The sequence below is a fragment of the Falco punctatus genome (genome assembly GCF_963210335.1).
Source record: "Falco punctatus genome assembly, chromosome: 10".
Lineage (NCBI taxonomy): Eukaryota > Metazoa > Chordata > Aves > Falconiformes > Falconidae > Falco > Falco punctatus.
In genome coordinates, this window is record NC_137590.1 from 14,746,303 (window position 1) to 14,759,163 (window position 12,861).

The following is a 12,861-nucleotide window of genomic DNA, read 5'->3' on the forward strand; positions in this document are numbered from 1 at the left end:
GAGCTCAGTCTGCGCTCTCCGCGCCCCCGAACACCAGGGACCAGAGGTCTGACAGCTCTGTGCCAGCACCTGCCCCAGCTGAGCAGCAGCAGGAGCCCCCAGGCTCACAGTGACTTTAAACACGCACTTCACAGCCTTGCTCCCTTGGCTCGAGCTGAGCAAACAGAGGATGGGTGCTTCCAGAAGAGAGGTGCACAATGACTCAGATGTTGAGGGAGAAATCTCTGCCAACGTGTAAGCAAATGAGGGATTGCTCCATCTGCCCAGATGTCCTTGTTACCCTGAGGAGGAACCAGTCCATCTGCGCCATCACTGAGCTTTGTGATATCTTTCCCACAAAGGTGCTTTGGAGGCTGTTAGATTTGGGGTTATGATATTAAGTGTCGTTAGAAGAAAGCTACCCAGAGTCCCAAGAGCATAGGCCTGAGAAACCTCACCCAGTCCACCCAGTTCATCCTATACTTATGTCTTTCCCCATCTTTGCCAAACCAGTTCTTAAAAGACCTCCAGGAATGGATACACCACAACGTCCCCAGACAACCCATTCCAGTGAGTCACTAATCATTACTGGGAGAAACAAGTGTCTAACCTGCTGCGTTTAAGCCTATTACCTCTGGTCCCATTCATCACCAGATTGCTCCATTCCTTTCTGCAACAGTCTCTTCTGCAGGTGAAGCCTACTGAGGTGTCCCACCGCACGCTCAGCAGCACCGGCTCAGATCCACCTCTTGGACCTTGGCCCAGAACACACACACTGACCTTATACAAACGGGCAACACGGTCATCTTTTTCTCCATTTATCTCCAGTCTTCTTCCCCTGTCCATGCGTGCTGGTGTTCCTGTGGGGCCACCTCAGCTGGCTCTCTAGTGCATTTACCTGGCAGGGACAAGAAAGCAGCAGCTCTAAGACGAGTCTGCACCATTGCACAGGTAATCTTTTACCTGTCCCAAATACAAGAAGAAAGTGCTGGCTCAAGTTGCCTTCACTGAGGCTCAAACTTGCACTTTACCCTACAGTGGTAGAGGTCTGAGCTCACAGAGCTCAGCTCCAGCTCTTCTCTCCCTACTCTACCTCTTCTGGACCTGCCACTGATCGGATGGTTGCTCGTGGCTCTGGAGGACACAGAATTCACAGCGGCTGCTCGTAGCAAAAAGCTAAATCCTGCTCCTGGGGTGACTCCATGGAAGACAAACGGTTGGGCACAATATACCTGTTTCCGTAGGGAAGCAACTGTCTTCTCCAGTTCAGCCACAAGGGACTCGAGATTCTTTCTGGAGGAAGGGCTTGGAGAAGGCGCCTCATTTCTGGGGTCAGAGATAAAAAGTGAAAGGGATTATGCAAATGTCAGCTTCCTGGATGAGAGAATCATCCTGCCGCTCCAGCATCAGCCTGCAAGTAAGCGTCAAACAGAAGTGCTCGCCTGCCAGGTGCACCTGCCAAGGGATGCCAACCCAACAGCCACCCAGCCCAGACATTTAAATATCAGAGTCAGGCTCGGCACTAAAGCACTGCAGAACTTTGACTGAGCTCAGCATCTCTCTACTGAAACACCTCTGGCCTCCAGACCTTTGCAGAATGCTAATTTCAAAGGCCTAAATGGACCGAGTTATTCAAAACTTTTCTCACGCTTCATAAAATGGAGGTGAAAGCAGCGGTGATACTACACCTGGGGAAGGCAGCCTTATGCTTGGCAGGTTTTTCCTCTGGGTAGCTGAAGCCAGGTGATCTCTTGCTCCGGAACCGCTGAGAAAGAGCCCTGAATTGCCCGCGTGTCTGGCAGTCTTGGGAAGGAAGGGAAAATCTCCAGTGAGTACTCGCGTTTAAAGCAAAACCATGTGGATTGCAGGCAGCGCTGCCCTCCTTCGCCAACCACCCTTGATACGTCTCTTATTCCAGAGGAGAGGAGGCAAGAAATGTGTGTAACGGGGCACGCATCATGCATGGATTCCCATGTCTCAGCTGGACATCCATACCCAGCATACAGCCCAGAGACCATGGCAAGGTCTGTGGCTTAGTGGCAGAGTTTTACAGACTCCCAAATGAGTCCGTAAAGTGATGGGGGGGGGGGGGGGGCGGAGATCACCCTGTTTCAGTCTCTCCCCCAGGCATGAGCTATGGGCTGTTTGCAGAGACAGAAGCCCTTGGCTAGGTGGACCTTTGGCCAGATTCAATGAAGCTAACAGGTTTCCTATAGAGGTGGTCGATGCCCCATGCCCGTGCCTCTCAGTGGTTAAGAGTCATTTGGACAAGTGCCCTTAATAATTTGGTTTAACTTGTGGTCAGCCAGCTGGACGAGATGATCATTGTAGGTCCCTTCCAACTGAAATATTCTACTCTGCTCTGTTCTGTTCTACTCTATTCTTCTTGCATCCATTTGCTGACATGTGGTTCTCATGGTGTAGCAAGAAACCATCTCCTGGCATTTCATATAAGGTGACTGCATGTGACAAATGCCACCCAGAGCCATCCCCATGTCAGCTGGTGCTAGAGCAGCCTCCTTCCTCACCCTCACAACAGTCCTGCCACAAGCGAAGGTCCACCGCAGGAATCTCTTCGCAGCCAACCATGCCCTGCAGGTACGATGCCACCCTGAAGACATCTCTCTGGAGCTGCTGGATGTGGTCACTGTTGTCACAGATGACACGAGCGAGGGATGTCTGTCTGATCTGCGTCAGCTGTGCGGGCGTGAAGACGCCAGGATTCTCATACCAAAATCTGCAGTGGGTTGTAATCACAGCATGACTCAGGAGCAGAAAAGGGTGGAGAAGTGAGGCTGGGAGAGGGAGAAGAGTTACCCTACATCTGTGTGGCAGCACCCACACCCTCAAAAAGGAGCTTTTATTCTGGTGTCAGGTGCCCTTTTCTGAACCCATAAACCCCTGTGAGCTGCTGGCCAGAGCTGCAGGGTGCCACCACCTGCGGGTACAGCCCCTCACAGGGGCACCCCAAGGCTCAGGCAGCTCTGCTCTAGCAGGCTGGGACACGGGTGAACAATGCTCCTGCCCAAAGTGCATCACCAAAGACGCGTCTCATTCACACAAGTCTCAAATAAGAATTAGAAGGAAGCTCCTGTGGACATTTTCTAGCATTTTCAGGAGATATTGGGCACATCCTCAGTGGTGCCCAGTGTCCTGCAGTGAAATGAGACTCATTACATCAGGAAAGGACACACTGGCAGGAGCTGTGGCAAGTCCTCTTGGAAATACACTGGACAGAGGAGACTCTTCTTTGTATTGTAAGACACGAAATAACTAAAAACTACAGGTTCTGTTCCTCCCATAGGGAGCAAATCCCCCCAAACAGAACACCAAAGACTTTGGGTTGACTTCAATGATAATACCTGTCTCCATCCCTCAGCCTTCTGAACTGTGTCGTTAACAGGCACATCAGCGTTGGTCCAACTCTGGTACCAGGGACGAGATCCTCCACCATCAGTGCTGGAAACAGGTCAATATTTTTGGTAGTTCCATATAAACTGCAGGATAATATATATTAAAAAAAAAAAAAAGTTAAAGACTATCAAAGAGTGGAGATAATAAAAATCTGACCCTATCATAGGAATTTGCATGTAAGGAACTCATCTGGACAATATTTATAATGGTATTATCTAAAAGACAATGGGATAAAGGTTTGCCTTGGAAAGGGGCAGCCAGTGCAGATAGGATGCAGTTTAGACTCAGTGGAAAATAGCTCCAAGGCTCAATCTCCTCCCAAGCTACACCACAGCAGTGCCTGATGACATTCCACTCAGAACCAGCCTGCTCACTCAGAGAGCCCTCATTTGTCTTACCCTGTTCTTAAAGCACAGCTATTACCCTATCTTAACATCTGTGGGCAGCAATATCTGGGAAGGTTATTTGACGGATGTCCTGGGAGGAGCAGAAACTTTTCACTGACTGATCTCCAGTGATTTTGATGCTTCTGAGTCCAGGCTACAGTACCTCCTGAGCTTTTCCCTGATCTCCAGGTTCTTTATCTCATTTCTGAGGTCCTCAAACTCCTGTGCAGATGAGAGGTTGCAGAAGACCCTGAAGTCATTGTAAGGTGGGATGCCATGGTCTCGCCCTCTCTGGATGTTGATAGCAGCCAAGTCCAGTGAGACAGAGTGCGCCATGGAGAAGAGTTTCTCAGTCAGCTCCATGTTGAGGAGTTCAGAGGGGACGCGCATTTTTCCAGGAACCCCAAAGAGCCCGCGGAGGAGGGGGTCGATCCCACCCTCCTGCGTGATCCTGAAAGGGGAGAAGAAGGCCTTGTGCAGGGGGATGTGGCCTTGGCGGATGGGCTGGAAGGTTTCATTCAGCCGGTACAGGATGGGGTTGATCAAGGTGTGCCCGAAGCGGAAGGCAGCAGTGGCAAAGGCGTTGAGAATCCCCGCATTGATGTTGGGGTTGTAGCCTTTGTACTCACCCAGCATCTTCATCCCAGCTTCCCCAAGGACCTTGGGGAGCCACTGGGCATAGGTGATATGCTGCATCTGGGCACCCACAATCTTCCGCGCCTCGTGGTACAGGAGGTCTCCATCCCAGTGGGGATTGAGGGCCGACAGCTCAGTGGCAATGCGGTTGTGCTCCCTGAACCACAGCGTGTGCATGGCCGTGAGACCCAGCTGCTCGTTGGCACGGTGGTCCCCGGCCAGGAAGCACGGCACGGGGCTCTCGTTCTCATCTCTCATGCACTCAGTGGGTGGCCCCACAGCAAAGGGAAGGAGATGCTTCCCCGAGCTGGGCACGACTTGCCCTTGCTTCAGCAGCCCGTTTTGGTTGCTCAGATCCCGCAGCTCCTGTGATTCCTGTTCTGTGCTGCCGTAAACATTGGAGGCATCAATGTAAGATGTCAAGTGGTTGATCTGCTCCCTGGCGTAGACGGAGTTCATCAGCAGGGAGGTCATCCCACTGCCACACACAGGGCTTGAGCGGACAAAGAACATGCAGCGCCCGTTCCTCACACGGGGGTCATTGGCAGGGACCATGACGGAGAAGCAGGGTGGGTCGTTGCTGCACACCTCGCTGCAGGGTGCTCCATCGGAGAAGCGGGACATGCTAATGGCTGCCACTGTCTGGTCCATGTCGTGGTCCAGAAACTGGCCCCACTGCATGAGCATGTGTGTGAACTGGTCATCGGGGGTGATGGTCTCAGTCCCGACCATGGCGGTGGAAACAAGGCGAGGTAGAGGAAGGGGCAGGTCCCTGGCATCTTCTGCTAAGGAAAACCCCCGGGGGAGGTTAAATCCGTTCTGGTAGGCAGGTTTGAGGAGCCTCTGGAAGGCTGTGAGGGATGCACCCCACATCGGGTGCTGGAGGTTGTTGCAAGAGCCGTCGTGGGTCCTGTACTTCTTGTGGAAGCAGATATCCGAGCAGTTTGGTGTGCGGCGGTGGGCAGAGCAGCCCGACAGGTTGGCAATCATGTTCAGGTAGTGAGGGGACACCAAGTCGTTGTACCGATAGCCTGCGAAGGTAAAGGCAGAGCACCAGGTCAGACCGCGGCCGCTGTAGCCATCCGGTTCGTACCACCCCGTGTAAGGGCTCCCTCCATGTGAAACCCATTGCTGGGTGGGCACGGGAAGGCCAGGTCTTTAATCGTGGTGTTGCTGTGTCGTTTATGGAAGGCAGATGAAGCACAGGGTCATATCAGGCCCAGAAAGAAGAAAAGAAAGCGAAAATAATTTAGTATAAACTGCACAGAGTGGAAACCAGAAATAATGTGGCTGGTAGACCAAACTGTGGGGGTGGTCTCGGTCTCCGTTCTAGGTTTATTTTACATCTCTCTGGGTTATAGCTGCAGCCCTGAGCACCATCAAGCATCCAAACTCTACGTGACAAGCAGCAGGGAAGCCGTGGGTGACTGCCAGGATGCTACGCCATGCGAAAGCGCTGAATAATGCTGTGCCGTGCGGATGCTGACAGGGCAAGGAGGAGGAGAGGCTGGCAGTCCGACCAGCCCAGACGAGACCTGCAGCCTGGAGAGAGACTCCTTGCACCCTGGAATACATCCAGGCAGGAACAAAATATTTACAGGCCCCAAACGTACATGCCTGCTACATGATGATTCACACGTATGGGTAGAAACACGCCGTGTACAGGAATGTCTGTTGCATATAAAGGAAGCCCCAGTGAGCACGTTTTGGAGTACTGCTGCTGGGTGCTTGGACCTCACTAAGTACTTTTGGTGTTGCACTGCTTTGTTGCTTGCTATCCTGCCTCGATAAAAGGAACCTGAGTGCCAGACCCCATCTGAGTTTGTAGCTGAGAGGTCCAAGCAGCAGAGGGACAGGGGGATGACACCTCCCCTCCTCCGTTACAGCACCGGGTAGTCCGGAGTTCGCCGGGTTTTTCTCGTTGCCGCTGGGAGGGCAGGAAACACCTCTGGCCATGCTGCTGAGGGACTGAACCTCAGATCCACAAAGGCACTCCTCCCTGAGTTAGATAGCTAAATACTTTTCAAGATTAGAGCTTTCATAGCCAGTCAAGAAATCTTCAGCAAATGGGGGCACTGAAACACTTCCCCGAGTACTGGGTTGGAACAGTAAACGCAAGCCCAGCCCTCCAGCGGTTATGAAAACCATGGGATGTCAAAGAGAATTGCAACCCAGACAACACATTTCTTGATATACCCAAGATTGATGTGGACTTTGGTACACCGTTGCAATTTTTAAACTTTCTGGATGTCTACACACTGTTGTTTTAATTTAATCCTACGCACAAAGTTAAGAAGGGAAATAAAATCTCTCCTACCTGTGACATTCATATCCACGATCAGACCTTGTTGCACATGTTCCTGAATCAGCTGCAAGGTCCTTTCAAAGATCTCCCCTGCCCTGGCTGTTTCAATGGTGTAGGGGTCCCGGGGGTAACGGAACAGAGCCAGCAAGTCGTTGGGTGTCTTGGGGCGTCTGTTTCAAGGAATTAAAAGTGATGCAGGAACATTAAAATAAGCAGACTCTGCTCAGAGCAATGAGACTAAAGACAGCAAGAGGCAAGCTCTAAGCCTCGTCTGGTGCTTGACCCCCAAAACTAGTGTGTAAGACTCATGTGGCTTGCCTGCATATTGCAGATGATTAAAAAGAAAGGATATTTTTCCCCAGGAAAACACACGTATTTAATTTCCTCAGCATCTCTGGGTTTTTCTGCCATAATAATTTATTTTTCATTTTTCAACAACTGAAACCCAGAGGTTTTGGGCTTAATACAAACTATCCATCTTTTCAATAAAAACTTATATTGGAGTGGCAGAGGAGGGAATTACCATTCGCTGGAGAAGTCATTCTTCATTGAGGAAATAGTTAGAATAATTCCATTATTATTTCTGTTCACCATACACAAAGTTAGCTGTATTTATAAAATGACTGTGCTGATTAATTTTATTTTCTGTGCACTGTCTCTGGAGTGAACTCCAGCTGACAAAATGCACGTTGAAAATATAAGTGACCTAAGAGGTGATATTTGTGTACCAGATTTTTCCAGAATCCCAAATGCCTGTTATCAAGTTCCATCACATCCTTATATCTACATGGTGCAGCTTCAACCTCCAATACTCAAAAAAATACCATAGCCTTCATTCGTGGATTGTCAGTGATAAAACGAGATTTGAGAAAGCTGCATTTGTTGTCTTTTGTGTCTTGTTTCTGCTGCAAGTCCCAGTTCGCGGCGCTTCACACACTTACTTGCTGAACAGCTCCGTGCGTGTTGAATTGATGGCGTGGTCCACGCTGCTGATGGCTTCCCGTATCGATGTGGCTACAAACGTGTCGCCGCTCCGACCGACGTCCGTGGCTTTCCAAAGCAGAAAGAAAGAACAAAATATCCTAAATGTACCTTGATATGAATTTGTCTTCCAAGCTCAAAAAAATCTGCTTGTCAGTACAAGCCCCGTAGTAACTCCACTGCAGGTCAAGCTGTGTCTCCATTTGCAATATACACACCATGAATTTCTTTGTTTAAACAATTCTGAATTAAAAAATAACTGCCTGGAAAAGAAGGTGACGTTTTCAGGAGATGGCTGTGGAAGATGTATCCAGAGTTTGCTCCTATACAACTTTGCAGACAAATGCCTGTTTCAGTTGGTGATTAAACCGAAAGAAGAAAACGTAAAAATCACAATGAGTAAACGCAAAATAACATATTTACTTCCCACAAAAAAACCAAAAAACCTTCTAAAAGTCATTAAATTAATTTGAACGTATTGTTCATATATTAATTTTCCATTTGTGGAACAGTTCTAAACCAATTCAAATTTAGCGTTAACACATCATATACATAATTTTAAATCAAAAAAGAAAGCTGCCGCTTGAATACCTTCAGAAGTAAACATAAATTCTTAAAAAATTACTCCAGAACGCATTTAAGCCAGGGCCTTTGTCACAGCTGAAGAAACGAGTTCCCATTTGGCTACCAGCATATGCAATTGCCAGCTGGAAAATGAGGTAGCAATCAAAAATAAATCACAGAAATTATCTTAGGAATAATTTCAAATTACAAAGACATTTCAGATGACTCTCAGCTCCTTGCATACAACCCCTGTATAGAAAATGATACTAAATTAATCTAATAAGCTACTCACTATCCATGCTGGCTATTCCTGCGTGCTGGACGAATACCCCTTTACTGCTATTTTTAACCTCATTGCTCATCTGTGATTTTGTTTCCTTCTCCGTTCTTCCATACCCTCTAAAGAAGCACAAGTTCCACTCCTGACCCCTGGTTTGCCTAGCACAGTTGTCCTACTGCTCTTTATTCATTACAACTGCCCTAATGCACGGAGCAGTAGCTGGAAAACCAGCGACTTCTTTCCCATCCTCAGAGGACCGAGCAAACATTTCAGCCCCGGTATCTGCAGCACCAACGCTGTTCTCCTCCTCCCTCCGCTGGCGTGCAGGTTACGGTGACTCGTTGGCACATTTTAATCAGTTTCTCCCTCCCAACAGAGGCAGTAACTATGCACACGCCAACAGCTCGGCTTGCGGGAGGCGGATTAAGCCACCTTGGGCTTTGTGGGGAGCAATTGCAGCTCAGTTGAGAAAACAGCGAGGAGCAGCTGGGAGGCGCATGGGCTTTCACGGCCCAGCAGCTCCCATCACGCCTGCGAGGGAGCTGTCAGCAAAGAAGCTAGAGAAGTAACAGTTATCTGTTCAAAGCGTAGGCGCCCACACAGCACGGCCCCTCCTCGCACCAGAGCGAGAGGAGACGCGGGAGGCACGCGGGAGATGCCCTACCGGTGATGGTGAGCTGCATGGCGCTGGAGGTGAAGCCAAAGGGGTTTCTTGCGATGCACTCGTATCTGCCCTGGTCAGCCACGCCGAGGTCTTGGATGGAAAGGGTCCCGTCTTGGCTTATGTGGAACTTGCCACTCTCTGTGATCTGGATGCCCTCCTGCCGCACCATCAAGAGACAGAAAACGTGTGAGGGAATGGAAAGTTTCCCACCATCCCAGCCCCCAGCCCATTCAGCAAACCCGCAGATGGATGCGATGAACTAAGGTGGCCACCAGATGTTAGCATTGCTCTTCCAGAGAAACCAGCAAGCCATCCCAGGACATCTGCTCCTGCCTGGCCCCACTGCAAGGAGGTGCTTGCTCAGCCCCTTCGCCCTGGTCCACCTCCAGGCACTCGCCGCAGGGCACGGACACCCCACGCGTTTCCCTGTGGTCAGGCTGGCTGGAGCGAGTGTTGTGCCCTGATGCCATCACAGAAGTTTCATGGCACATAAATAAGTCTAAATGACTTCAGTCTGGGGACAACCTGAAACTGGTGGGGTTTTGCTGGCCTCGAACTGCACATCCCAGCCTTTGCTGGCTCTGGCCAGCACTGCTGATGGGAGCGCCATGCGCAGCACCATGCTCAAACCCTGCGTCCCAGCCTGGCTGGTGGCAGAAGTGGCTTCAGGTGTTACTCTTCTCTTCTCCTGTTTCCTAACATCTTTCTGCTGCCTTGCCCCAATCTAACACTTACTCTGCTGCCCTCCCAGGCTCTTTTCTGCTGCTCCCACCACTGGCGGCAGCCCGAGGCAAGCTGCAAGGTCACCTCCCACGAGACCTCTGCGGGGTAAATGAGGCTCAAGCATTTTCCCTTCTAATTTGTTCTGTGCCTGACTGTGCTCGAAGGCAGGGCAGGGCAGGTCCCAGTGAAGGTCCCAGGAGCTGTGCTATAGCACAGCAGGAAAAGCCTGAAAAGCTTCATCTAATGAACTCTTGAAAAGAGCAGCCAGGCTGCAGTGTGGTTTTGAGGGATCAGGGCTTTGCCCCATTAAAGCTGGAGCTGATCAGCATCATACAGTCCCACCAGTGGGAATCCTGGAAATGCAAGGCAAACTACTTGGAAAAATAAATTTTCATTTTTTTCCAGGAATAGTCAGTCACGTGTTTCTAACATCCTGGAAGGTTACTGGCTTCAAGTTACTTGTTTGGAACGAAGAACAAGAGAAAACAGGAATGTGAGCTGTGAGGCTTCGAGCTTGAGAAAGAGCAACATTCTTTTGGACCATAAAACCCCCCAGATCAGTGGAAATGTTGGTCCTTAAACTTTCAGCAAACACAATCTATTCCATGTGTATTGCACAAACTGATTTAAATAGCTGAGCTGGGAGAGGTGTTTAACAAGAGAGATGTTTAACACCTCCAGGGAGAAGCCATCCCGCTTCCCAGTGAGCCGAAAATGCGGCATCATCTCTTACTTTGACCCAGGTTATGGTGGGCCGTGGATCTCCCTGGGCGGCGCAGGTGATTGCAACGTCCTGGCCTGTCTCTGCCACCACGTCTTGGGGGGGGTGAAGGAACACCGGTATCACTGTGCAACACGGGGGAAAAAAGTCACAAGTGCAAGAAATGCATCAAGGAGAACAGCAAAACCTGCATTCAAAAGGTCTCGGTGTGGGCAAACCAGAGCTGCTGGGCTCTTGCTGCTGTTTGCAAGGGCTCTTCAAAGGGGTGTCACCTCACCCGGGCTCGCTGTCTCTCTACCAAGTCCCCTGTAATTTACGTTCATTATTTTCTGCTCCTGTGTGTCTCTCCTTGAGGCAATTACACAGGAATGTGCCGGGTTCTCTGTCATTTAAAATCATTAATTCAAAGGCTTTCTAGAAAAGATGCTCTCACTGAAACAAGGATCATGAACTGATTCAGGAATTATCGGATGAAGCTCTCTGGAAAGTATTAGTCGAGTCAGATTAAATAATTATAGTGATCTTGCTGGTCTTAAAAGATTCTGCAAATTCTGTGCTTGAAGCATCACTAATTTCCTGTTTCAAGACAGTTTCCTTCCCTGCAGTCTACCATTAGTAAAATTCTGCCATGTTTGTGAACAAGCAGGGAAATTTTCTCATTTAGAACAATTATTTATAGGGGAACAAAAAAGAAAATTAAAACATGAAAGCATTCCTGTGTGCCTTGCATTTTACAGAGGCTTGATTTAGAATTCCTAAATTTAGGCTGAACCTACGACCTGGTAAGTAATGTTTAAGACAAGTGTATCCAGAGCCAGAGTTAAATCTTCCTTGCAAGGAATCATTCTGTTTTGCAGAATATTTCATTTAAAAAAGAATCCTACAATTAGTTATGTAGGAAAGCCAAAATTTAAAAACAGGGGAAAAAAAATTACTAAGAATTTAATACCTTTTTTTTTGTACATTATCCAAGAAAAATCCTTTTTTTCCTTTCCTTTACCAAAATAATTTTCTTAATGACAACTCTCAAACATATTAAAGGCCCCATTTTTCACTCAAACTGGTCAGCTATCAGAGCTCATCTGATGGCTGTTCAAGGTCATTTCTGACCATATAACCTTGCCCTAGTGTTCATTCGTGCAGACGCTAACCAATACCATCCTGTTCCCTGGCCATACCAGATGAGTTTCATTCCCACACTTACAATTTTTCTAGACTACCAGATAAATTTTTAAGGAAAACCGACGCAGCTTCTTCCAATTTACAAATCTTAGCACTCTGGAAACCTCTTTTATGTTTCCCACCAACTGACGGAGCTCTCATGGCTGGACATCTGCTCCCAGGCAAAAGGAAAACCCCATCCCACAGGAAACAGGGCAATTCCCTGCCTTGTCAGATAGCATGTTATTTACCATAATGTTAAATAAACGACCAGCCCTTATTCCCCATGGCCTCATCAGCTTACCTCGTGGGGTCACCGACAGCTGTACCGGGAGGGTCCTCACTCCGATGGCACTGATGGCATGGCATTCGTATTGGCCTTGGTCATGCAAAGCTACCCGCATTACCCGCAGGGTGCCCGTGGAGAGGATGCTGTGCCTCCGGTCACTTGGCAGTGGCCCACCTGGTCAAACAAGCAGTGCAATTTGTTAACAGTCTGTAAGACCTCTCTTTCCAGCACTGGAGATATCTGTGCAATAGTTAAAAATTTAATTTCCTTCCCAAGATGACACCAGTCACCCTGAGGTGCCCTCTCCACCTTGCTAAGTGAGGAACAGGACAGATGCTGCTCTTCTCACACCCAGGACCATGAACGAGTTGTCTTCCCTCACTAAGCAACTGGATAGGAGCTGGTACCCTTTTTCTTTCTCCCAAGTCTTTTCCTAGTGTAAACTGCAGATTTAGTGACACCTGACAGATAGCAAAACTATGTTCAATTGTCCAAACTGGCTCTTTAATCAAAGAAAGGGAAACATTTTGGATTGTCTTTTATAATTGGTAATTTTGATTTTCTTTTGTTTGGAAACTATGTTGTTTCAGTATTTCCTCTATTTAAGGAGAAAAGCTGAAAATTGAAATGCTTTACCAATCCCCAACAAAATTATTAGATCTTCTCAGTTTAGCAACTTTTTATTTTTAATATTCCATTCTCCTCCAAATAAGGGCTCTATTTATTCATTCCAAATACCAGAAGGAATCTGAATCCAC

General features: G+C 48.6%; 1 protein-coding gene across 5 annotated transcripts in view; it reads right to left on the reverse strand.

Moving 5' to 3' along the window:
* LOC308070305 (peroxidasin homolog) overlaps nucleotides 1–12,861 on the reverse strand; it is a 50,803-nt gene that overhangs the window by 3,917 nt on the left and 34,025 nt on the right. For 4 of the 5 annotated variants that reach the window (XM_080403993.1, XM_080403994.1, XM_080403996.1 and 1 more), the window contains 10 exons: nucleotides 12,119–12,277; nucleotides 10,666–10,778; nucleotides 9,210–9,366; nucleotides 7,662–7,770; nucleotides 6,733–6,890; nucleotides 3,943–5,446; nucleotides 3,342–3,476; nucleotides 2,508–2,716; nucleotides 1,668–1,782; nucleotides 886–1,305 (listed from right to left, as the gene is read on the reverse strand). In XM_080403993.1, the coding sequence (XP_080260119.1) occupies nucleotides 984–1,305; nucleotides 1,668–1,782; nucleotides 2,508–2,716; nucleotides 3,342–3,476; nucleotides 3,943–5,446; nucleotides 6,733–6,890; nucleotides 7,662–7,770; nucleotides 9,210–9,366; nucleotides 10,666–10,778; nucleotides 12,119–12,277 (2,981 nt within the window). In that variant the 3' untranslated portion in view covers nucleotides 886–983. The other variant, XM_080403995.1, reaches the window with a different exon arrangement.